The 24,314-nt window shown below is 37.2% G+C and overlaps 1 protein-coding gene across 2 annotated transcripts; it reads left to right on the top strand.

Annotated features, from left to right (window-relative positions):
• The first annotated feature begins 2,681 nt into the window (after positions 1–2,681).
• On the top strand, positions 2,682–24,168 carry PI4K2B (phosphatidylinositol 4-kinase type 2 beta). 2 transcript variants are annotated; one of them, XM_059471306.1, is made up of 10 exons: positions 2,682–2,979; positions 6,995–7,152; positions 12,074–12,274; positions 12,771–12,902; positions 14,245–14,398; positions 15,884–15,951; positions 16,444–16,540; positions 18,945–19,078; positions 20,146–20,205; positions 22,712–24,168. In XM_059471306.1, exons 1-10 carry the CDS (start codon positions 2,682–2,684, stop codon positions 22,883–22,885), a joined length of 1,476 nt encoding a protein of 491 aa, XP_059327289.1. In that variant the 3' UTR covers positions 22,886–24,168. The 2 variants fall into 2 exon arrangements, with proteins under 2 accessions (XP_059327289.1, XP_059327290.1); XM_059471307.1 differs by having other exon boundaries at positions 2,752–2,883.
• The last annotated feature ends 146 nt before the right edge of the window (positions 24,169–24,314 follow it).

Genomic DNA, 24,314 nt, shown 5'->3' with positions numbered 1-24,314 from the left:
CCAAAACTGCATCACAAGGACAAAGACATGTTACCCAGCTAGACCTATTTGATTTTTGTTTTTTTGACACAACACCAGCAGGAGATTTGCAGGCCAGGCTTTGCACCTTTGCTAGGAGCTGCCAGTAAGGCCTCAGCAGGTGGAAGCTTCCCTGGAGCACGGGCAGCCGGCCGCGTCGCTGTCCTTTGCCCCCCGGCGGCCACGGGCACCGGCAGGTTCCCATTTGCCTCCTCGAAATAACTAGTAGGGAGCGTAAAACAATTTAAGAGGCGGGTTAAGTATGTGGTGTGTTTGTTCCAATGTTTAATTATAACCAGCTTGTATCTGGTCGACTGAATCTGTTTATGAAATCTTACCTGATTCTTCTGTTTTACAGTTTTAAGCTCAGACGGCTAATTGGCGTGTGAAGTGTACGTAGCGACCGTCCCGCTTCTGTAAGTTTAGTTAGCCTGATTAGGATGTTTTGAGCGTTTTGACAGAGAAATCTTACCCACCTGTTTGAATTGTTGGCTTATACTATAAATAACACAGTTTCATGGCCCTTTGAGCAGAAGAGAGCTCCACAAGTCTCTCCCCGTTCGCGGTGCCCGCAGTCCCCGGCGTTGCTGGATGTGTCGCGGAGCAGCTGCTCCTCCGCGCCTGTACCACAAGAGGGCGCTCACCTAAAGCGATAAGCGCGCACTGTGCGGGAATTCCTCTTTTTTCCATCTTTTTCTTCCACTCCAGTGCTCCGACAAAATGCTCAAATACATATGAGCAGATGACTAACTTTGCTCTGTTGGTTAGAAAGATAGTGACAAAAGCGTTAGCATGAGGAAAATGACCCAGCTTATTTACATGATGTAATTCTTAGTAATTTTAATCCAGGTGGCTAATTGAAAAGTATTAGCTATTTGGAATTTAAATGAATGGTTTGTTAATTACTGTGACTGTAGTGTATATTTTTTTAATTATGAGTTCTCGTGATGTTTGAACTCTGCACTACTGAAGAGTGAGGCAATGTAAAGGCTTTGTTAGATCAAGACCTGTGAGCAAGTTGCAGAATTCTTATTGAAGCAGAAGATGAAAACTATCAGTTAATTGCATTTAAAAATACAGTAGTATGTGTAGATGAACGCATAAACCATCAAAAAAAAAGTTTTTTAAACTTTTTTTTTGCTGTGAGGCTGGCGAGACACTGGAACAGAGTGCTCACAGAAGTTGTGAATGCCCCATCTTTGCAAGTGTATAAGGCAGGTTCAGTTGAGGTCTGAGCATCTTGGTTTAGTGGAAGGTAGCTTTGTCCATAGCAGGGGAGTTGCAAATACCTTTAAGGTCTTTAAGGAAAATCATTACGTTTCCTTCCAACCCAGGCCTTTCTATGAAATAACTAATGAGTTTTTATTTTTTCAAAAGCATTAACTCTCAGTCTTTCAGAAGCTAGTGAATTGTCAGTTCAATGGAACATTATTGAAACAGATACTACTCACTTGTAGCTAAAGGGAGGTGCAGTATATTAACAGTATGCTGGGGAAAATGTCAGACTTCTCCCTTTTAGTTTGATCTTTTTGTTTGCTTCACACAGAAATTAACATCTGTTTAATTTTCTGTATGGAAAATTACATTTAGTTGCTGTAACCTTCGTATTTGTGTTTACTAGGCAACAAATGGCTATTCATCTGGAATCACAGCCGACTGAGTTCACTTTTAATAGAAAGGAACAGGAACAGAAATGCAAGTGTGAGCAGATTTTATCAAATATTACAGATATTAATAGTTACACAGGTAAATGACACTCAGCCTAACTCCAAAGTCCGCTGGCTGACAGGCAACCTAGGCAAAACAAACACAAATCCAACATTTCAGTAAGGTTATATTTTGTCAGTAAATAAGAAAAGTGATTTTTTTCCCTGTAATCCAGATTATGCACATGTTAAATTCTTATACCATGGTCTTAACTATGAGAATAATCAATAATAAATATAAACAATTACTATTTTTAGCTGAGAACTGATTTGCTCCCAGTATAACCCATTATCTCAATTCTATGCAAGTATTTAATGCATGTGTCGTTCTCCCGTATTTTACCAAAACTTGAGGAAAACCTCTCTTCAGCAGACAGGACTGGGAGAATGCATGCAGGCTGAAATCTGATGCACGGGTTATAGTTGTATATGTTATATCGTTGTATATGTTGGGGTTATAGTTGTATTCACTTTCTTCAGTTAATAACGCATGGACAGTGGGGGAACGTGGAAATAATGGCAATATATTCATACTGTTTTCTCTTATGCTGCTTTTAGGCTTCGTTTTGGAAGTTACCGTGATGATGGTATAGAACAATGTTGTGCAAAGTTTGGGGAGGGAGAGCAGCTGGCTATGGCAAGTGGTGGCCAGGAGGCAAACGTGTTCCAGGTGTAGAAGTAAGGCGAGCGTCAGGGATGTTTCAGGGATGTTTTAGGGATGTTTCAGGGATGTCCGGCGCCGAGAGCCGCTGTCCGGGCTCCTGACCGGTCTCTGGCCCGGAGCGCCCCCAGGAGCCGCTGGCGGCGCCGCCGCGGCCCCTTTAAGGCAGGTGGCGGGGCGGGCGCGCACGCGCGGGGCGGCGCAGCCGGAGCCGGAGCGGCGGGAGCGCCCCGAGCCCGCCCGGCCGCGCCGCCGCCGCCTCCTCCCGCCGCGCTCGGCCCCGGCCCCGGCCGCCCATGGCGGAGCCGGGCGCGGAGGAGCCCGACGAGCGGCTGCTGATCCTCGCGGAGCCGCCGCCGTCGCCTCCTCAGGCGGAGCCGCCCCGGCGGGGGCCGCAGAGTGTGAGAGCCGCCCCCGGCGGGGCCGTGCGGCAGTGCGGGGAGCCGGGGCTCGAGGAGGTGGAGGACTCGGAGGAGTCGGAGGAGTCGGGGCCCGAAGGTGATGGGGAGGACGAGCCTCTCCTGCGGGCGGCGGGGAGCGGCCGCGGGCGGCGGGCGGGCGCCGCCTGGGCCAAGGAGCGCCGCGCCGCCGCAGGTACGGCCCGGCCCGTTCGGCGGGACGGGACACGCGGGGAGCGGCAGCGCCTGGGGAGGGTCTGGGGCAGAGGCAGCCCCTGCCTCGCTCTGTCCTTCCAGCGAGGCTACAAAAGTGCCTGGCGGGACTGAGGCGTGCTCGCTGTGTCCGATGGCACAGCATCGGTGAGGGACAGGTGTGTTGACCTCTCTAGATGTATGGGCTCGCTGGCCGATAATGAAGGGAAGATGCTGCAAACGGGTAGAAATCCCACTGCTTTGTCCCTGTGTGCAGGGCTGCACGGACTCGTTTACATCTTCATGAGTGGCTCCGCTGTCACACTTCCCTGCTCTCTGCTGCTTTGTTGGGCCTTGTTTGTTTCTGTCCTGTTGTTTGAAACTTTTGGCTTTGCCTGTTTTAAAGATTGTTTTGCGGTGGGACTGGCTGCTGCTTCCTGAACACTTGGAGAAGTGTCAAGTTTTCAGTTTGACTTGCATATCCCATAACTACTTTTTTTGCGACCCCCATCGTTTCATCTTGAAAAACAAGTCAGTCTGTGTTTGTTCTTTGTTTTACTCATATGCTCACTTTGTAACCATCACATGCTTTAAGAGTTTTAGATGTGGGCTCTACTGTCACATTTTTGGTTTTCATAAAGATGCATCCTCTCTTTCTGTTTTCAAATCAGTTCTTAAAGAGAGAAATAGAATGTGAAAGTCCAGAAATGCAAGAACTTAGTTATTAATTTGAAAACAAATGTAAGGGTGCCCATTATCTAATTCTAAATATACTGGAAAAGTGATGAATTACATGATATTTATTAATTACTTTCTTTTCTTTAGACTTTGAAGCTTTCTGATTTTGTGCTAGTTTCTATAAAAGTTTACATCTAGGATGGGTTTGCTGACAGAATTATGTGGAGTTCTGTCACTTCTTTGTTTTTGCTGTTGTAATTATGCTGTAGGATTTCTTGCCAGAGATTGGCAACGCTGATTCTTTTGCAACAATAGAGTACTTGAAAAAAATTGAAACATTTCCCCCCCAGTCAAGTTTAACAAAATAAGTTGTGCTAATAATTCTATTTTAGTAACTACAGAGAACTTGTACTTGTTCGGCCATAAAGACCGAAAAATCTTGGCTTTTAAGCACTGGTCTCAAGTGTAGTCCATACCTGTAATGTAAACATGCCATTAAATGTGAGAGTTTTCCTTTTTCCTGCAAGACTCAAGATCTGTTAAAGAACTAGTGCTTCTATTGTGCTAATACTATTCCAGAAGTATTTCTGGAAACTTTAAAAAGAAGTTCATACTTCAGAGTGGAGGCTGGAGCCATGGGTCTTGCACCACTGAAGCAATTAGGATGGTGAATGTAGAGTGTTACTTGGAATCTGCCCCAAAAGTGTTAAGAAAATCTCAGAACTGATATTGATTACAGCATCTCATCCTTTGTTTCCTTGTCCTTACCTTTTCTGTATGTGTGACCCTTGAAGGTGCAGGATTGTTTCACGTGTCAGGTGGAACCAACATACACCAGATGTTACTCATGAATGTTATTGAAACCCAGTGTTTCCTTAATGGAGTTATGGTCAGACTAGGAGCAGATGGAATTGGTTCAAGTGCCTACCTTTAATCATGTTAATGTTTAAAAAGTATAAATCTAGCTTGGTGCTGAAGGAGCTCATACCTGTTCCTCTTGCAGTGTATTAGTTTGGCTTAGCCCATGCCATGCTAACCTGACGGAAGAACAGGTTGAGGTGCGTACATGGATGATGGCGTTTGTATCTTCTTTGGCAAGTCTTCATTGTTCCAATACAGAGGCTTCACAAACTTGGGCCTTGGCCAAATTAATGTGAAAAAAGTTCTCAAGCTTGGTAGTTTGACTGTGTGCATGAGTGGGAGTTTAATGAGAAGAGTAATTTTCAAGAGTAATTGCAAGAGAAACCTTAATTAGTTATAATTGTAAGTCTAGCGACTGTACTGGGAATAAGTTGTGACATAACATGCTTTCTCAGTGGAAAACTTGATTAAAATAATTTTTACAAAATAAACTAACTCAGAAAAACCCAAACCCTGCCACATTCAGCAAATGCAATCTTCAAGTAATATGGCTTATTTTCATATGGAGAGGGTTGATAAACTCCTTAAAATGCTAGTTTTCCTTGGCAGCCTAAATGTTTTTTCACACCACATCACTGGTGTAATGTGCTTCCTAGCAGCACAGTAACAATACTGAGCAAATAATGAATTTCAAAAATTATTTATCTTTACTTCTTTCAGTGTGCAGTGTAATGGTTTTTTTTTGTTTTAATTTATTTTTTCTGAAGTTCTCTTATGTTAGAAAAGATATGGCTGAAGAATTTCCTCAGACAGTGAGACTACTTAGTGGTTCTAGATTCTAGAATAAATGCACAGAAATTAAAAACTGACCTCTGAGTCTTCCACACAGTCAACTGCAATCCCTGTGATACAAAGTTCATCTGTAGGTTTTCTTCATCTGAAAGGTAATTGTGCAGAATGGCTTAGCATGGATGTTGCACTCATTTGCTAACAGTATAATGCACAACCCTGATTTTGCTTTCCCTGACAAAAATATGAACTAGTTGGAGCTCAGCTGTGTGAGGTGATGAAAATGTGTGGAGATAGTTGAGGCTTGACTGTGAAATAAGAACCACTGATTTAAAATTACTATTTCCATTAAAATGTTTGGTTTATTTCCTTAACTAATTTGAGTACTTTGTGGCAGGAAAACCTTTGAACCTCTTCCCTCCCTCTTGTCCTACTCTAAAGTCCTAAAGTGTAGTTTATCACAGCAGTATTGGCCACATAATTAAAACAGACTCTGATCTCATGGGCTGTAGCTGTTGATTCTTAAGAAGGATCTATTAGCTTTAAGATTTCTATTCCTTGTTGCAAACTTATACTAAGATGTTCCTATTTTTTCATGCTTTTGGACTGTTTTTGTTTGGAGTCCATGTTACTATTTTAAGTGGTACGTGCAAGCAAGTGCTAATGTTCTAAAAAGTTTCAAAACCTGTCCTGAGCTACAAAAAAGGGGTCTTTTGTGTTTTTTGTTTTGTTTTGGGTTTTTTTTTAATATTTTTTTATTTGACTCTCCACAAACTTTTAAGGAGTATCTTTTTTGGATGGATTCTGTGATGGTTGACATTCCAGAAGGATGTATACGAAATTTCTTCTATTTCTGAAGTAGGAACAAAGCAACTTTATCTGTAAATGTTTAATTTAGAATAATGTAACTGTTTGTTAATGGAGAAATGAGCCCTAATGCACAGGCCCTTTAGAATGCACTCAGTGAAACAATCCTAGCCTTAAAAGAAGGTATAATAATCTACAATATCAAAACTTGTGAAGAAATATTTAAAAGATTAAAAAGTCAGTAGTATTCTGACACCTTCCTTTTTACTTGTCTTTCTAAATGTTTGCATGGAGTCCTAGAGTTTGCACAAATGTCTGCACAGTCCTGACTTCTGGTCAGGCAAAGAAATGCTACAAGTTGCTTACAGTGTTTGAGTGCTGCAATGGTGCTGGAGTGCAGGAGTCACTGCTGTCTTGGTGCCACTTGTGAGTGCTACATGTAGCAGATTATTCAGTGGATTAACTTCCTTGCATTTTAGCAAATAATAAACATGTTAGCCAAGCTCTTAAATGAATGGTACAATACTATTCTCATAGTGGATAGTGGGCAGGGCACAAAATAACGTGTAAAATCTTTGATGCTTTTTTTTACTGTTGTGACTTTGAACCCTTTTTTTGCCTTAGATTTGTTTCATAAATAAAAAGAGAAATCCTTGAAAATTTTAAACACTTAGCAATGGCAGTCTCAAATTTGTTGTTGCAGATTTGGCTGGTTCACTTAAAACAAAAAGTGGAAAAACTTGCACTGATTCAATGGGCCAGATTTTTCAGCCTGCTGTTGGATGGGTGTCAGCAGGGAAGGCTGTTGGCTTATCAGTGTCTTTGCTTATGCTTAATTTGTAGTACAAGTTGCACTTAAGACTGGTTGTTTTCTTGTTTTTCAGGGCATACAGGACATACTGCAGATATGAATATATTTTTAGATGATCCAGAATTTGCAGAAATTGTTCTGAGGACAGAACAAGCTATAGAGTGTGGAGTTTTTCCAGAAAGAATCTCTCAAGGATCCAGTGGAAGTTACTTTGCTAAGGATCCAAAAGGGGTGAGCATGTTACTGCAAAGTCAGACACTCCATCAGCAGCAAGCTGAAAATGGAAATTCAAAAATTCTATCTAAATGCAAATTAATTTAAATAAGTTATTTAATAATTTATTGTGTGCCAAAATTTATTTTGGAAAAGTTAATGCAAGTAATACTTAGATTTCTAATTATATCTTGCTGCACAAGCAAAGGCAAAATAATAGTTATTTTTGCTGCAGCTTTATCACATTTTTAATGATCTGCACCAAAGGAAAACTGAGAGGAAAAAAAGGGCCTCTAACATCTGAAAGTAATTCAGGAATTCCCTTGTGCAGAATCTTGTTCTCTGTATGTTTTAACTGATTTTCGCTCAACTGAGCTCCTGATTTCAGTATGGTTTAAGTTTCTTTAGCTAAGCCTCCTGTATTTTTCTCTCTTTTCTTGTTAGCTGGCCCTTTATTTAGGTCTCCTTTCTCATATATGATTGGTACATGGGCAAGGAGAGTGATATCATCAAATCTGCCTTTCACCTTGTACCTATCTGCTGAATCTTAGGTGCAAGATGTGGTTTCCCCTCTGCAAGATTTGGTTTTCCCTTCTATACTTGGTAAATGGTACCTTGAACAGTGATCATCAGTGAGGTGTCCTAAGGTTACTTTGAGACAGAGAAGAAGTAGTTACCTGAGTCTCTCTTGAAAAGTAGCATGTGGTTAGCATTATTTAGTAAGAGGAAATGATGTCTCAGATATACTTTCACATTGTTTTCTTTAAATTAGAAATCTTTGCTACTGACCTGTTTCACAGAATAAGACCTCCAACTGCTCAACTTTTGTTAATTTGTCATGTATGATTTTATTTTAAGCTCAAGCAACAGCTTTTAGCTCTTAGATAGATGTAGGTGTTCATTAATCCTGAAGATCCCAGTTATGCTAGAAATGGAACACTTTGAATTCCTAGGTTTTCAGGGCATGTTCAAGATTTTTGTCATTCCCATGACAGTAATTTCCCCTTCATTTAGAAGGTAGCATGGTTTTTGTTTAGGTTTTAGTCATATTATTGTTCATTAGAAAATATATTCCTGTTTTGCCAGTTAATTTTCATAGTTGTTTAGTTTGTTTTAATGGCAATTTTCTGGTGGTAGTTTTTACACTTTATTGAATGAAGTGGGGTCTTTTTAAGCATAGCTACCTAACATTAATATGAATAAATATGTCAAATTATCATTTTATTCTTATGGAAAGTGGCAGAACCACCCCTTCAGAATCTTCTGAAAACTGCAGTTCATATGCCTGTGTTCCAGGAAAATTTGTTAGTAATGATCCCCTTCATTCTGGTAGAGAAAATAAAAAGGAGGGTCTCTCTCTTTTTGAAACCTGAAGGAAAACAAATCTTTCTGTAATGACTTTATGGGATTCTTGCTATCACATGCAATGCTGTAAGTCTAAAAACTTCTTGAGAGTTCCAGCTTCAGGTCACTCTCTTTTATAGTAGCTTAGATATCAAGTTCTTTGAGTTTTTCTTAATGCTGTGCAATCAAGATTTTTTTATTCTTAGAAAGTTAGTAGACAAATCACTAGGGAAAGGAGATCACACCATATGTGCAAATCTGTTTTGTCTGTAGCTTGTCTAGGTTAATTTTGCTGGGTTTTGGTCACTAGCAAATGCCTGAGGTACTGAGCCCTGGCAATGGTGAGAGGGTGTTTGTGCATCATTTTAGTGTAAACATAACCATAGTACTTTGGAAGGGCCATATTATTCCTTTTTTCTTATGTGATGATTTTCTTATTTGTTTCACTTTTCTTTTGCCGTGTTGTTTTTGTTCCCAGTTAAGTTTCCAGTAGTGAATTGCCCTCCTCCCTTATGCAGGTCATTGATTTGAATAAAAGTATTTAGGAGAAACAAAGATTGAGAGAAGCAGAGTGTTTATTTTATGGTTCAGAAAAAATTCATTGCAAAATATGAAAGTAGTTGGGATATGGGACTGGGAGACTAATGATACTGAGTGCTTAGCAGACTTTAAATTTTGCTTGCATTCTTTGCTTTTGTTCTAGAGCTTATCTGTATTTGCTATCTATATTAAAGGTCTGATAAAACTTTATTTTGTCAATAGTGCAGCTTTCATGTGTAGAATGGATTTCAGATCCTGTTTGAGTATTGCATCATTCCACTTCAGACCGGTTCTGTCACTTGCTTTCTCCTATTCCTCTTGAGTAATCTCCTTTCTTATTCTGGGAAGGAGCTCATTAAAGATGTGCTAAGCCTTTTTCCTGGTCACCTTCTGAAGTGCCCAAAATGAATACCAAATTACAGATAAAATAAGCAGTTTCCACTAGGTCACCTTATATGCTTATTTGGTTCTATCAGAAATATAAACTTCAAATTGCATAATTAAAATTAGCTTTTTGCATTTATTGGCTCGAGTTAGATGGCTGCATACTGAAATGGAGTTCAGTACTTAAGCAGCACTATTACAGAAGGCTTGAATATGTCTGTGTTTGTTGTTCTTTATGGAAGCAATACATAAAAGACATTATGTCTATTACAAGTTGTTCTGCAATATGTTCCTGACAGTTTCAATTATTTGCTAGTGTTAATAGAGTCAATCTATAAATGCATTTTGACTGGCAAAATTAAGACTGGCCTTGGTAGCTTGTTCTATAGATTGAACTTTTTTCTTCTATCCTGGTCCTCAACAGCAGTGGCTCTGCAAAGTTCAGCAAAAGTTCTAACTTCAGCAAAACCTTGAAAACCATATCTAGATTTGACTGTATAGCACAGTACAGTCCAGGCTGCTAACAGAATGAGCTAAGCTCCTTTTTTAAATGGGCACTTACTAGGAAGTATTAGCCAGAGAGTGAGTCAGAAGAGATAATTAAAGGTTTGGCATGTACTTCTAAATACACCACAATGATTCCAAGAAAAGCAAAGCTACTAGCTTTGTTTTAAGCAGGTAGATACATGTGATTCAATAGGAAAAAATAAATATTTTTTTAACAATTCTGAACCTAATAGTAGGATTTTGACTAAAGTAGTACTCCAAATGCTGTGAATTAAAAATAAAAAAAAAAATTTGTAAAGTATTCAAAAAACATGCTGGCCTCTCACATTGTATAGAATATTTATTGCATTTGTATAGGTCTAAGTCTAATTTTGTCTGTGCGGTTGTATTCAAGGTTTTGAATGCAACATTAGAATCACTGATAACAGCATACCAAACCCAAGAGAATTCTTGTCAATTTGTTGCTTGACTGTGTTGATAGGACACTAATTCTATAGTATGACTGCAAATAATAGCATTTTGTAACTTAGTTTTCCTTTAGTTAATGGGAATTAATCAAAATAGATGGATGAGACATACAATGCTACTAATGCCTGGTGTCTTGTGTATTTGTTTACAAACTGAATGAATGAAATTTTCTGTAGTTACTTAGTCTTGGGCAATCTTAGACAAAGCAAGATTGTCTTGGAGAAATTGGTTGAAAAACCTCTAGAAGTTAAACCAGCTGGTCAGATCCTCTCCCAAATGCAGCTGAATCAGCAGCTACTGAAGAATACTGCTGGTTTCTGACTGCCAGCAAACACGTTCATGACCTGAGTGTGAATCAGCTTTGAGTGTTGGTGCAACAACCAGTAGTGTTCAGCTTATTGGGATACTCACTTTTTTCATATGGGTTTAGTAAAGTACTAATATGTGAAAATGCTTCTTAAACAGCTGTCCTTAAGTATTTATCAGAAAGAATTTTATTTATTTGCCATTGTCCAGTGAGAAGGGATTTACTTGCCATTGTCCAGTGAGAAGGTGCAGAATTTCTAAGGCATTCCACTTGAGCTACTGAAGAGTCATTATGAGAACTTTGTCTGCTAGGCTAAAGTTTATCAATTGAAAGGTTATATATTTTAATGTGGTAATAACCCTGTGGCCTGAGGTTAACAAATAGAGAGTCCTGTGCAGAAAGCACCTTGAGAAATTGCCAATTTAATGCTTGTGCTGTGGAGCAGCATTATTTTAACATAACTCCTGAGGAATGCCTAGCTAAGCTTTTGTTAGTTGCGCCCTGTTTAGGAGACTGCAGAACCTGGCTGGCTGTTCCAGTCTCAAGCTGCATTTAAGTTTCTAAAGGATTTCTTTTTTTGCAGCTTATCTGCTGGGTTTTAACCCTGTCATTTTTTGGCTCCTTAACAGTAAATGTGTTGTTCTTTATTTTTCTATAGCAACGTATTCTGTAGTTCATCGTGTCTCAGTTTGCTCTTAGCTTAAACATTCACTGTTCCTACTTCCTTCATTATTCACATATTTTGTGCATATTCTTATTCTTTTTTCAGCTTTCTCCAGTTTAACAGATTTCTTCAAGCATAGTGTCCAAAACTGGGCTCTGACTAATTTTAAAAACATGGCTCTGACTAATTTCAAGATTTACTGTGTGTCTCTAATGTAAATGATGGCTGATGGTCATTTTGATCCATTCAAACTTAGGGTAATAAGAAAAGTAGATTTAAAATAAAACACTTGATTTTTAGTGTTCTATATGTTTGTCACTTTCGTGGGGCCATTACATCTCTGAAATAAGTGGTCGGTGTGTTGTTGGTGGGCTGAAAATTGTTTTTAAAGCTATTTTCAAAACCACTTTTTTGAAGAACCTAAATATATGTTTTAAAATGCAATCCTTTTGAATTTTGACAGAATGCTTTGAAAAAGTAAATGTTGGTTTGGATTTTCTCTTATGAAGAGCTTATTTTGAATTTATACTAATCCTAAAGAAGCACTTAATGATAAATTTATTTGGAATTCAAATTTGGAATTCAGTTTCATCATCTTAAAAGAACAACTGTAAAACACACTGGATATGATTAAACCAATATTTTCAAATATCTACTTTAAAAACTAATTTTAATATCTTGCAACTCAAAGTGCTCATATTTTAATTTTATGTTATTTACCTTAGAAAATTGTTGGAGTGTTCAAACCAAAATCTGAAGAGCCTTACGGACATCTAAATCCAAAATGGACCAAATATTTTCACAAAATATGTTGTCCTTGCTGCTTTGGCAGAGGCTGCCTCGTTCCAAATCAGGGATATCTCTCTGAAGCTGGTGCCTATCTTGTGGATGAGAAGCTGGGGCTTGGAGTTGTACCTAAAACTAAGGTAAAAGTTAAAACACATAAATTACTGAATTTTAAAAAAAAGTGCTGACATATTTGTCAGTTTGTGAACTGTGGTTGTATAGATAGCCTTGTATATCATGTGTTATTTATAAGTTATTTATAAACTTTTGCAATTACAAAGGCACAGTGGTTTGATGTAAAAAAAAGTGACTGTGATTTTTGATTTAATGGGTAATTTTGAGATCTGAATTGAATCTCTTCTTTGGAACCACTTTCTAGCATTTTCCAATACTTTTTGTGCCTCGTGTTTTGATGAGATTCAAATTGCAAAAGTCAGCATATAAAATTCCCATTTTTGTTTCCAATATGTAAAATAGAGAACATTCACCTTTTGATATAACATTTATCTGTTGAAAATGCCTGATGCTTGCTTCTTATTTTTAAATTTTTTTATAATTGAACATAACATGAATTGTAAATTTCCAGTTGAAATAATGAGGAATTCTGAGCTGTGTTTAACTTTGTTTAATTTTAAGGTTGTCTGGCTTGTCAGCGAGACCTTTAATTACAGTGCAATAGATCGTGCAAAGTCAAGAGGAAAAAAATATGCTTTAGAGAAAGTGCCAAAAGTTGCTAAAAAATTTAATAGAATTGGACTACCTCCTAAGGTAAGATCAAAAATAAGTAATTTGTGCACTTCCTGATTCTTACATAAAACTTGTTTTAATAAAGGGGTATTTATAAGTAACTTCCACGATAGAAGAAAAAAAACTTGTTGCTTGTTGAAAACTGTCTGAAATTTGATACAACTGTTTCCATGCAACATGTATCCACTCTTACATCATTCCTTCTTCTGAATTGTTTTAATAATCTTCTCATTCTTTGTTCCAGTCAACAGTCCAGTTTTCTGCTGGAGTAGTAACATATTAATGGTTATATATCTCACTTTTACTCTATTGATTGCTTACTACCTGTCCTTTCAGTGTCATGTTTTGATATTGTCAGTCTGTTTTTCCCCTGCAGTTTATCGAATTTAATTTTTTTTTAAATTTTTATTTTTTTGCTTTCTATTGTTTTTATTCTTTTGGGTACCCTGCTGTTGTGTTCTTCCTACTTCCCTTTTGTCTTATGTGAAGACTACACTGACTAAAAACCTCACATCGTTCTTGCCTAATGAGCCTTACTGTATCCCCAGAATATCATTAGTGTGTTCTAATCCTAAGCTTTTGAAACACAGGTTATGTACAGTTGGTAATCCACTTGTGGCAGTTCCCAGCAGTTTAGATCCATGTGACAGGGGTTGTGCAAGCTTGGATGAGCACAGTTATTCCACGTGCTGGGTGTTTATCTATCTACATTTTGGTTCTCAAATAGAAGTTCTTGAGCAGATTTGAGAGCTCAATTTCAGTCTTGAGCACCTTTCACATATGTATGGAGCCTATGCCTGCTCTCATGTTCTCCCTTGGACTCTTTTGGGAAATGTATTTCAGCCATTTTTTGCAAAAAACATCTTTCTTGAAGAAAGTGGTTAATGCTGCTGTTCTTATCAGTGATGTTTTAAGGCTTTTCAGAGAGGAAGATTTTTCTCCTGTAATTTTTAGTGAGTGTTCTCTGAACTATTGAAAGAAGTTTTCCAATGAAAAAGAGAACAGGTGTTACATCTTCCTGTTTCATATATTTCTTCTAATACTAACTGTTCATTTACACTGAGCTGCCTGGCTATATTTTATTCCTGATAAACTCACTGAGTATTTTAAACAAATATTTTTTAAAAATCACTATCAGAACTCCCAGAAACCCACCCTCACATGATTTGACTCTTACCTTTTATTTAAGACTATAGGAATGAAAGAAATTTATTTATTGCTTAATTTAATTTTTTTTAGTTGTAATACTTCCTGTAATACTTCTGAACTTTGAAAGTATAGAACGAGTTTTTCTGTTAATGTTGAGATTACTTATGAGACCTACCAATGTGTATTTTCCTAATGCAGTTTCTTAATATTTCAGGTTGGCTCCTTCCAGCTGTTTGTTGAAGGATATAAGGAAGCTGACTACTGGCTCAGGAAGTTTGAAGCTGATCCTTTACCTGAGAACACAAGGAAAGAATTTCAGTCACAGTTTGAAAGATTGGTTATCTTGGATTATGTCATCAGAAATACAGGTATTTGTCAGTATCTCTGGTATTTATCTATTTTTGTGAGGCAGAAAGCAATGCTGCCTGAAAGCTGGTGCTTAAGGCATTTAATGCATTTCAAATGCTTTTCTCACATTGATTGATGGGCATAAAGAACCAATTTAAATAAAAAAAAAAACTTTGGATTAATACATTAAGTATTGCAGTACAAAACCAGTCCAAACAACTCTTTGATTGTTGCTCCCTATTTTTGAGCAATGTGAGAAGTCAAGAACAAATGCTTTCATTGGGCTTTAATTCTGTGCTTAGTCCATTTCCTGTTTCCCTTGATTAGGATAAAGGATGGTGAGGTTTCAGGACCCATAAGAAAAGCTGTGACTACAATTGCTTTTCTTCTAAACTGGAGCTGGTGATAGATAGCACAGTTTCACACAATGGTTCATATTCATTGTGTAGGCACTGAGGTACCACTGCAATGTGTACCTCTCTGTTCTCTTGCACTCTTGTTTTTATCACTTAGGAGCTGGGATTCTTCTCTTACCTATGTAGGTGAATTACTTCTTGAGGAATTCAAAGGCAGTTTTATGTTTAAAATATTTACTTTGCTGTTTTGGCTGAGGTGGGCATCTTTGCTTTTCTTCAGACACACCAGGTCTAACTCATTTTCCTTTTCTCAAGTTCTCGTTTTAGAAGCAAGCTAGAAGAAAGTTTCATAAGAACATAATGCTTTCTAGCTGTTGCCATGGCCTGTCAGCTTTATCAGATAAGCCTCAGTGTTTCCAAACAGGGTTTTTGACATTCTTAAAGATGTAAGGAAAATACTCAAAATGCAAAACCTCATTATCTGCATAATTTGACCTTCATCTAATATATCTAATCATAATAGAACATAAAAATCTGCTCATGATTAAACTGAAGGGAGCACCTTAAAATGACAGAAGGTCCTACAAATCCATGCAGTTCATCCTCTGTCTGAAAGACCTCAGAATGTTTAATCTCACAATTTTGTCTTAACAGTGCAGGCATTTTCCATTTCTTGCCCTTCTGTTCAGTTTTGCCCCTTCTCCATCTTTGTAGTTTTCTCCATGTAGTCAAAGGTCACATTATCTACAATTTTGGAGGCCTTCTCCATTTCCTCATCAGCATTAAAACAAGCTTAAAAATTGTCATTTGGGTCTGATAGTGGTTTTCTCAGCAAAAATGCACACCGCAACAAATCTTTCTGTGTAAAATGAATGAAGATAGTTTCTTTTGGCCTTCTTGATATTTTGCTGCATATTCAGCCAGTTGGGGAACCTAAAGAAGGAACATGTGGTAAATTTGGTCTTTCCACTGAACTGACTGCCTGTACCTTTCAGTAAAACTAAGCCACATGTGATGGGAAAAACCCTTTTTGAACAGTTTTGCCTAACTCCATGGGTGAAGTGTCAGTTTACAATACTGTTTTATGTCACTCTAAAAGATGATTTTTTTATAAATGACATCTTGTGACATGCATTTTCCTGTTTAAAGACAGAGGTAACGACAACTGGTTAGTCAGGTACGAAAAACAAGATGACGGACTTGATCTGTCAGATAAGGTAAGAAAATTGTACTCTGAAACTTATATTCTTTAAATTGTTTAGTTTTGTAACGTGGTCTTTCTGGAGATTAGGGTTATATCCTTAATCCTGATACATGGTCTCAAGAAATATGATAACTACAAATTATTGTAGGCAAAATGAGTGGAAAAGCTGTTTTGATTAGACTAGGTAGAACAGTGCTAGAAACTATTTTTATTGTTCTGTATTTTTGCTGTACTAGCTTGGGCTATAATAACAGTAACAAAATCCACTGTTGCTCAGGTACATTTCTTCATCCATTTGTGCTCTGCTTATTTTCTGTTTGGGAAAGGGCTTCTCTTTAATGGTGGTAGAGTAAGAAATTATACATGGTGGAATTAAAGCAGTATCCAAATAATATTGTTTAAGTTAAATTTAACCAGTGAAGCTACAAAGTATATTATTTAGTGTTTTTAATGAGTTTTGCTGTTTGTGCAAGCATGTATCACTTTTTGAATATTCCTTCTGTAGGATAGCCAATGGACTGTAACTAAAGAATCTATTAAAATTGCTGCAATTGACAACGGTTTAGCTTTTCCTTTTAAGCATCCTGATGAGTGGAGGGCATGTAAGTACTGCATTCTTCAATCATTTTCCTTTTAGGGGTGTAACTTTTATTTGTAGTGTAGTAAGGAGCTAAGAAATCATCATGGTAGCTATCTATTGAATTTTTAAATAAAGTACTCTTCTTCAGAAAGTTAGCAACAAATGCCATTTTTGCAGTGGTATATGTGATTTGGTTCTTCATATCTTTTACCTTTAAACAATATTAATGCATGGACACTCATAAACATAGTGTATGTACTGGTGGAATTGGAAGCATTTAGCAGCATGTTTCTCACACAGGTTTTCTTGAAAAACATAGTGGAAAATGATTGAAAAGATTTGCAAGTTGTCCCTCTTCTGGCCAAATTTCTATTTCAAAATGAAGGGTACTGTTGTAGATGGACAAGTAGGCAGGTTGTTTTTTCTTGTTTTCAGCTTTTGCTTACTTTGTAAAAGTTAGTCAGTTTTCCATCTGCTTGAAAATACTATTCCTGATAAAATGAGGTTGTTTTTGACCACATCTCTGACTGCTCATCATTAGGAGGGAAGTGCCCAACAGGGCTTGCAGTGACTTCTGTAGGCTATTATCTAGTCAGGTAATTCTGGCAGTTAGGTGTGGGCTAGTTATACTGTCAAAAGGCTGGTTGAGTACTCCACCCAGAGCTCTGTGCAGTCTCTGTTTTGTTACTAAATAGATGTTGTCCTATATATCTCTTGGTTACAGTCACTTTTGTAGCTGTTCTAATGACACAGCAATTATTGCTTATTTTATACCATCTTTACTTCAGCATCAAAAAGAATAAGCTTGCATGATCCTTAAGAATTCTTTTGCAGATGGACAGTTTTGTGATAGTTTTGTCAAAGTAAACTTGTAGCAATATTTTTACAAATTGCAGGCTCTTACCCCCTAGAGCATGGTTTTGATGACTAGAGCTACTGGGTCACTGAGAATAACCTTCTCAAAGTGAGAGAGCAGAATTTGCAACAGGCATAAAGTTGGTCCAGCAGGGATGAACAGGGAAATTCTGACTGAATTGGGATGCAAAATTTAAGTACGTTTTTTGGAAAAAGGAAAGATGTAGAGACTTCCCTGAAAAAATAGAGAATTTTCCAAAAGTGCAAGAATGGAGTTTGGGATGTTGGAGCTTGGCTGGAGTACAGAGGACATAAACAGCAACAAGAAAGGGCTGGGTAAATTAGAAGTGAGAGTGGGACTGAAGAAAAGTGCAGCAAAGACATAAAGGCATAAGAAACAACAAGTTGCTCAATGCTGACTTAGCCTCAGTTTTCACTTGTAAGATTTGCTCTCTGTCTCTTGGATCTCAGAGCTCAGAAGTAGAACCCCTGGGAATGAATCCCCGAGGCAGAAGAAAGGGAGCACTTAAGCAAGGTGGTCACACAGAAGTTCACAGGAGTGGCTGGGATGCAGTGGAAACAGTGGCAGCTGGCTGGTGCTGTTTGTAATGCAGTTTCTTCATCCCTCTTGAGAGACTCCAGTAAAGTGAGAGGGTTGCTTCAGTCTCCATGAAGACTGGAGTGAATCATCCTGGAAGCTGTGTTCAGGCACATGAAGAACAAGGTGCTGATGGGGAAGCCAGCATGGATTTACCAAGGACAAACTGTGCTGATAACAAGGCAGCTGTTAATGATGACTGCTTCAGTGGCTGAGGGGAGGGCAGTGAATATGGATTTTTTTTTCTTGCCTTTGGCAAGGATTTCTGCATGCTCTGTCATAGTGTTCTTGTAGGGAAACGTGAGTTATGAACAGACGTGAATGTGAACGATGTGGAAAACTGGCTGCACTGTCAGACTTAAAAAGTTAAGGCTGTGAACAATTGTGAGGAAGTTTAGGGGGTGGCCTGCTGCTAGTGACTTTTCTCAGCTCCTGCAATTAATAATTTGGTGTCTTGTTTAATATCTGGTAACATTAATTGCTTTTGCAGTATAATTGGGTGAAAGCTGTCTGATATCAATTACGTGAAAAGTTATGAATACTTTTCTTTCAACATGCTCAGAAAAAGGCATTTTAAAAATTTTTAAAATATATTAAAAATAGTAACTTTGTTAATTCTTCCATATGAGTCAAATACTTGAAAGATTTCTATTTGATTGCAGCAATTATTTTACTCCAGAGGAAACTGCCTTACTAAATTAAGGGGAGGCCTTAACTGTTGCTTACAATGTTTAATTTATATACCTTTTTTACTTATTGCTTTAATTAAATATTTATTGCTTAATATATTTCACTGTTGGAAAAAATGGCTTAGCAGTTGTAAAGCTGCTCTGGTAGCTGTAGCCAAAAGGAATGTGTGGGGTAACAATGTTGGGAAAAATGGATGTTGTCCAAGGTGAGAACTTGCAGTAGGTACTACTGGACTCAGAATTTCATTTTTGCTTGTTTATCATTAAATGCACTGTTTTTCTAGATCCCTTTCACTGGGCTTGGCTTCCTCAAGCAAAAGTTCCTTTCTCTCAGGAGACCAGAGACTTGGTTCTTCCTCGCCTTTCTGATATGAACTTTGTACAGGACCTTTGTGAAGACCTTTATGAGCTGTTTAAGGTGAATCCAGTGCTTCTTTGAACTATTACTGAAGTAGCTGATACTTGTAATGGTACAGTTATGTTCACAAAAGGAATAACCATCTAACTGCTGAATGCCAAGATACTATGCTATTTTACCTTTACCATTGGCATGGTAGAAAGGGTTTATGTAATTATAAGGAAACTGTCACCAATGTGGTTAATTGATAGTAATTAGCTAATCTGAAAACAGAAATTAATTATTCTGTATCAAGTTTCACATGATTAATTAAAGCTAGTTTACTCTTACATCTTAGATCTGTGTAAAAACAGCAGTTAACATACCTATGTGGTGTGTATACACTTAAAGTGTAGCTGTGAGGAAATTATGTGTTTAACATAACTTAAAGTGCTTCCATACCTTTCATATACCTAATTTTATATGCATATATTGTGCTAAGCTGCTGCTGAAGTTCTGATCATATTGAAAGTTAAACTGACTTTAAAGATACTGAAATTGTCTACAGTATTTACATGTAAAGAGTGTCCTTTTCTAAAACATTTTGTAACCATTTGTGTCAGATGTTTAAGTGAAATAATCCAATTCAGGATTAAAAGAATTGGAAATTTTAAACTTGTAGTGAAAATGCAGCTGCAATGTCAAAACTAGATCCTGAAACACATTTTTGCTATATTAGCATCTTTGGCTCATTTGTGTTCAAAATGCCTCTGGGCTTGTTAGTAAAGTATTGGTAAATCTGAAGGAGGAAGTATTTTTCTGCTGGAGTCATCCTGAGAGAAAGGGCACTGTGATGTGTGATAATATTAAGCCTGGTATCTACCACCTGTTGGTATTTACCAATGCCCAAAAGTGGTATCCACTGATGTATTTTATTTTATCATGTAAAACAGTCTTCATTTTCACATATGTGAACTTGATGCAATAAATTGACCTTTTTGTGATCCATACTGGCATTCAATTTAAAGCTTTCAAAAATTATAGTGTGGGTAAATATGCAAATTATGATATTGATGAATTTGCATGCTAAATATATAGCTAAAAATAAATGGGTTATTTACCATAAACTGTTTGTTTTCTAAATAAAGACTGACAGAGGATTTGACAAGGCTACTTTTGAAAACCAGATGTCTGTTATGAGGGGACAGGTAAGACTGTATTTTTACATTTTTGTTCATGTATTTAATTTGTCATCACACCTCAGCTGCTTTCTTTAGAGCTACAAAAACTGACTCCTATGAATGACATTTTGAAGGTATTTTCATCTGAGAAGACTAAATTTCTTTCTAGAGTTTGTTATTATTTGTGGATAGCTAAAACAGCAGAAAGTGTATGCTGATTTTTTTTTTATTTTTATAGAAAATGCTTTTATTCTAGTTCTGTGTTATTGTTTTTGTGAGGGATGGGGGAACATAACTGTATATTCTTAGCAGGTATTTTAAAAATGAAAGAGTCATATATTTGGAAGGAAAATTTGATGTCTGATTTCATGATGCTATTAAAATAAATGTGACTTTATTTTAGAGGGTCAACATGATTATTAAAAGCAATATTAGGTAATAAAATTTCATCATCCTATCAAATGTTGAAACCATACTTCAAAACAGTCCAGCCATTTTCAGTTTATAAATTTGTTCAAATTTAAGTGGTGGGCTTGTTTTGTTTTCTGGGTTGTTTGTGGTTTTTTTTAAACACTAAGGTAGGTGAAGAGGGGGTTTCTCCATTTCCTGCTATTTTACAATTTGACTGATGTGAAATATTGGAGAAAAAGCTTTAGCTAAGAACAAATTTAGTTCATTGTAGGTATAAAAGAGTGATTTCTGCAAGTGTAAGGCAATTGAACTAGGCAAATAATTAGTCCCATTTTCCCTGAATTTATTGAAACTTAGTCCTTGTGTTCATAAATTCAACATGGATAGTTTTAAGACTATTCCTAGAGTGTCTTAACTCAATGTTTTCTCTATAGAATTTCCTATATCAAAATGTACCTTGCACAAGACTGCAGCTCTGCTTAGTCAAACATAATCCCAGTTACCATCTTTTGTGTGGTAGCTAAAAGACAGCAAACCTTACTTACTAAATTGAATTATAGGAATTGTTTCTGAAATAACTCTTCTGAGAAGTTTGTGTAGTCACTGGAAGGTGGGTTCTTGAAGTACTCATGCATCCTAAACTGTATTAAGTAGCTTTTTCTGATGAGACAATTGCCTTCAAGGAATCTGTTATTTAACAAAACACTTGAGGAAAAACATGATTGATATAATTGAGAGTGATATAGCTGAGGCTGTCAAAATTAATTTTCCACTATAAAGGCTGCATCTGGACCCTTTCTTCACACACTGTCCCTCAGGTGGATTTTAGGAGATACTTGTTTTACTTTTGGGGTTACCTCTCTAACTATATGAGAGTGTGTTTCACTCTGTGGGAAATGTCAGGTGTTCAGGTATGGAAGAAATGCAGATAATGAGTAATCCTTGGATGCTATTGGAAATACATTGGCAGACAATGCTTTTTAGCACTGATTTTAAACTTGTTTTTGGTGTAAAACCAAAGTATGTTATGAGGGCATTATAGAAGACTTGGCTATCTAGATCCCATGCTAAGGGATTAATTCAGTTGGGATGAATTTGCAGTATATGCAAAGCATTCAACTATATCCTTAAAAATGAGAAATTAAGAATTAGAAAATGAAGAATCTAGATACAGAAACTGTAGGGAAACATACCTTGCATGGAACAGTCAAGGTCTTTAAATCTAAGATAGCAAACATAGTTAGAAGCCTATTTCTGTGAAGTGTAGGAAAATTTTGGGAAGAGTTTCAAACCCAAAAGAAATAGTTCTCTCAAGAATGTAGAGTCTAAGCAGTGGGTAACACATCTACAGAAGGTTGCCTTAGAACTTTGAGAATGTAAATGTCAAGTGGAGGTGCTGGCAGAACCAAATTGCAGTAAATCATGCAAAAGACTTTGTTAGGGTTCTGTGGCCATGGAAGAACAGAAGCAGAGGGATCAGCCTTACAAGGAAGAAAAGGGCATTGTGCATGGGAAAAAAGGCTTGTTATTAAGGATAACAGACTCCTGGGAGCTGACAGCTGAATTTGCACCTTTAGTGAAAAAAATACCTATAAGAAAGCTATCAACATGATTTAACATAGGATGTACCAGCAGTTTAGCTACAACTTATTTTCATATCAGAAGATATAAAGCCATATAATTAGCTCATACCAAACCCAGTGCTAAGACCCAAATTCAGCTGTCAGCTCCCAGGAGTCTGTTATCTTTCCTCTAAAACTTCAGTGCTCATGGACTGCCCTCATAACTTATTCCATGTTCAATGTTATCCTGCTGAAAACTGAGGCAAGTATTCAATTTAGCTCTAGTGCCACATTTGCGTTATCCTTAATAACTCTTAGAGCTTTCTGAGAATTTGAAGAAGACTGCATGAAATAGGAAAAGAATGGAAGGGTAGATGGCAGTAGGATGCATTCATGTTACCAAATAAATAAAATATTTCTACTTGCGATAGCTATCTTTTGAAATGAATTTATTTAGCAGTACAGTCCTCTACAGAATCGATTGAAGAGTGGCATCTAAAATGATAAGCCTGATAGTTTTGTTTGTGCACCCTAACCTCACCTGCTTTTACTCTTTTTAGATACTAAACCTTACTCAGGCATTAAAGGATGAAAAGAGTCCCATTCAGCTTGTTCAGATGCCACGTGTGATTGTAGAGCGAAGTAGCACTGGAAGTCAGGGCCGAATTGTTCATCTGAGTAATGCTTTCACACAGACCTTTCACAGCAGGAAGCCTTTCTTTTCCTCCTGGTAGCAACAAAAATACATGGGAAGAGTAAGTTTCTCTTAACTTTAGAAAGCTACTTCTGTGTAAAGGTTCTGCAATAATGTACTTCTGCTGTGTACCAAGAGCTCTGACTGCCAACACCTCAGAACTTAAATTCTAAAGACTTAAGAAATGTATTTTGAATGTAATAAAAGTTTACAATTTTTGTGTCAAAATTGTGAATTCTTATGTCAGGGAATGAAAAGAATTTGTCCATGCTGTATTTTTATAGGCTAAATTAATGTATTCTGAATAATATTCTGGAGAAGGGAAGAAAATTTGCATATGCTGAGAAACTAATTTTGAGTACAATAGGAATTTTTGGTTTAATATAAATGTGAGAATCCATACACTATAAGTTTCTTTTTATATGGCCTTTAAAAAAAAAAACATTTAGAATGTTATCTTTGATTGTGAAAATGCTTTTTCTTGGAATTTCTTCCTGGTATTTTGAACTGGTTATAGATTTTTGTAGACTAGTTACTTGAAAAGTCATGCACTTAAAAAAAAAAGATTGATCTGTCCTTGAAATACAAGTTAAAGAAATGGAGAAGGAGGAAAATGCTCCAAGTAGGCTTTTTTTGCACGCAGGGACCAAAAATAGTTTAATAGTTGAATTACAGCAAAATTCAACCCAAGTAAATACACAGTTTCTACTGTGACAAAATACACTCAGTGTATGTTTCAGAGGCTGAAATGTCACTGTAGTGTTTGGCACTTGTATATATATTTAAGCACATGTATGGAGATCTGTGATATTTCTTTGGAGAAGCATCACCATGAAGGAATTGAGTTGCACCATGTTGTTACAGGTTTGTTTTGCCATTCATGTAAAAATGTGTTCATCTCTCGTCACCAGAGTGGTTCCTCTGCTAATGACAGAGGCACTAATGTGTTCATCACAAAGCCAGTCTGCCTTCTAAATTTCTACCTAAACACAGTTTGGGTTTTTTGACTGGAAAAAAAACCTGGAATACCTACAGCACAGAGAATTAATTTGTGCCCTGGATAATGTGCTCACCTGCCAATTGCCATTTGCATTTATGTTTAAGTTACCTGGTTTAAGACTTGACAGTCATGTTTCTAGGTCTATGACTTATGTAATGTGGGAAATATTTTTATTTTAATAATTTTCTGGACATTTAAGACTGGGAAGGGGAGAACGATTGCTGCTTTTATGAAACTTTCAGTATTTCAGATATTGCTGTATTTTGTAATTCTAAGCAATATTGTTGAACTCAGAAATAATAAAATGCTTGTATTTTATATAATTTTGAGTGGGTGTGAATATTAATGTAGTGTGTCAGCAACTTCAACAACTTCAAATGTGTAAACCTTAAATGTCAAACACGATACAGTGCGGTTCAAAAGCGAGGGGAATGCCTCTATAAGCTCGCCATGGTTTCTGTCCGAGCAG

This window comes from Ammospiza nelsoni, chromosome 4 (assembly GCF_027579445.1).
Source record: "Ammospiza nelsoni isolate bAmmNel1 chromosome 4, bAmmNel1.pri, whole genome shotgun sequence".
Classification (NCBI taxonomy): domain Eukaryota; kingdom Metazoa; phylum Chordata; class Aves; order Passeriformes; family Passerellidae; genus Ammospiza; species Ammospiza nelsoni.
This window is presented reverse-complemented; position numbering and strand designations above follow the sequence as displayed.